This window comes from Olea europaea, chromosome 12 (assembly GCF_002742605.1).
Source record: "Olea europaea var. sylvestris chromosome 12, O_europaea_v1, whole genome shotgun sequence".
In the NCBI taxonomy this organism is placed as follows: domain Eukaryota; kingdom Viridiplantae; phylum Streptophyta; class Magnoliopsida; order Lamiales; family Oleaceae; genus Olea; species Olea europaea.
This window is the reverse complement of record NC_036248.1, coordinates 14,997,828-14,999,827: the sequence shown is the minus strand read 5'-3', so window position 1 is coordinate 14,999,827 and position 2,000 is coordinate 14,997,828. Positions and strand designations below refer to the sequence as shown.

Sequence of the window (2,000 nt, the reverse complement as noted above, 5' to 3'; positions counted from 1 at the left end):
GTGGGGGACTACTGGCTTATGAATTACTCGATTCTCCAAAATTCACCTTATCTCGTACCCTGATTTCTTTTCTATCTCCTCTCGACGTCAAATAATGTGATCAAATATGCCAATGAGAGAGACCTTGAGGATGTCACATCTGTACTAGTTAATATCGTATGTGCTTCACACTTAAAAAATCTCAATTATCTATGACAATATTATGTGAGTCTCGATTTATGTCGCTATATGAAATAAAGCTTTAGACAAATATCAATCTACTGCAATTCACTCTTTATTCTAGTTTGGGATTGACTATAAAAAAACATGGGCAAAATGAATCAAAATCTCAAGTGGTTATGTGGGATGTTGCTTAGCGTCCCGTTCTGGCTGGAATTCTTAAAAGTACAATAATGCTTATTAAATTAAGAAGCTGATTTGAAACATGTTTAGATAATTTTTATTAATTGTTTGACCGACTTGAAGAGTATTTAGAAGAAGCCGGTCTAAAATAACTCTCTCGTGAACTTTTCTATTCGAAGTATTAAGTAAGAATCGTGAGTGACAGGCAAAGTAGCTTCTTAAACTATTCTACAAAATGTAAAAATGGTACTTTGTTCAACTACACTGCAGGTTACTTGTGTATGTAGGCAACTTGAGGTAGCAGTAAATCATACTGACAAAGATAAGACAAACAGCTAAAACTAAGAATTAAAGAGAAGATTGAGAACTCCTGCAAAAGTTGAAAATGGAATCTCTCTCTCTTCTATCCTCATTCACCAATCACTGTGTCTAAGCTTGCAGAAACGTATTGGAGGATACTTGTATACTGATTCCTCTCTTATCTCTTCAGTTCCCAAAGCCCATACACCCTCTTGTGCCTGCACTCTTTCTATAAATGCTGCACACAGGCATCTCTTCACATTATGTTTTAATCAGATCAAAACCCAACTTCAAACTCTGAAAACTTGTACTTGCTCTCATTCTTGTTCCCTTTTCTCTGCTACTCTTGCCAGCCTTGTACCTGAATTTTCTAAAATTGTGCTTATACGTTTCCACTCAAAGGTAACATACGAACTTATTAGAATCAAAGTTTTGCTTTTTCAAGTTTGTTTGTACGAAACACGTAATGTTATTCCCTTTTTCTTGTCTTGTAATTACGACTACACAGGAATGGAGGGTGAGACTGTAACTCATGGTTCACCAAGCAGTGTTGCAGAAGATCACACAGTTAAATCATTTCCCTGTCTGTACTGTTCAAGAAAGTTTCAAAGTTCACAAGCATTGGGAGGCCATCAAAATGCCCACAAAAAAGAGAGAGATTCTGCTAGAAAGACCAAAAAGGCTTCCCAATATGTTGTCAACAATTTCCCTTTACTTTCACATCCCCCATTAGTGTTATCTCCCAACTATCCAATTGGGATTCTTAATCCATCAGCTTATATTACTCCCCATGCAGCCAGTCATTGTCAATTTCAAGGCCAGCAATTTTCCAGCCCATTTGGAGCATCAAATGGTGCCCCCAGATTTCAGAATGTGGTATTATATAGAGGGAACTATATGAATAACATGTATCAATGTGAAGGAGATGATCAAAGCTTGACCAATTGGCAAAGAAGTGCCATAGGGTGCAATGGCTTCAATGAAGAATGCTCTCAGAATTTACCAAAATTGAATAAAATTCATAGCCATGGGGGTGATGACCGCAGGGAAATAGATCAGAAACTCGATTTGTCTCTTCATCTGTAGACATAGGGTGATTTAGATTGATCTGATTGTAGTCAAGCTACGGCAGTGCTTTTTGTAACAACCATATAATTTATTTTTTTTGGGTTTGCCTTTGTGTATTCTTAATAAAAGATCAGTACATCTTTTGCTAAGGTTAAAAAGTTTGTTTATAGTAATTTTTTATTGGTCATATTTGAAAATAAATAAGTTACTCTGTGACATGACGCAGAGCTACATAAGGTTTTTTCCGAGCATGTTTGGCTGGTTTATAAGTTACCTTTTGCAAAAAAAAA

At 36.1% G+C, this 2,000-nt stretch overlaps 1 protein-coding gene across 1 annotated transcript; it reads left to right on the top strand.

Moving 5' to 3' along the window:
- The first annotated feature begins 1,115 nt into the window (after window positions 1–1,115).
- LOC111406993 (protein LATE FLOWERING-like) lies at window positions 1,116–1,849 on the top strand. Its single transcript, XM_023036338.1, has one exon. The coding sequence runs from the start codon at window positions 1,153–1,155 to the stop codon at window positions 1,726–1,728; it is 576 nt and encodes a 191-aa protein (XP_022892106.1). The 5' UTR covers window positions 1,116–1,152; the 3' UTR covers window positions 1,729–1,849.
- The last annotated feature ends 151 nt before the right edge of the window (window positions 1,850–2,000 follow it).

Excerpts from the sequence above, each read along its gene's own strand:
- LOC111406993 (XM_023036338.1), top strand. The coding sequence starts at position 1,153 with ATGGAGGGTGAGACTGTAACTCATGGTTCACCAAGCAGTGTTGCAGAA.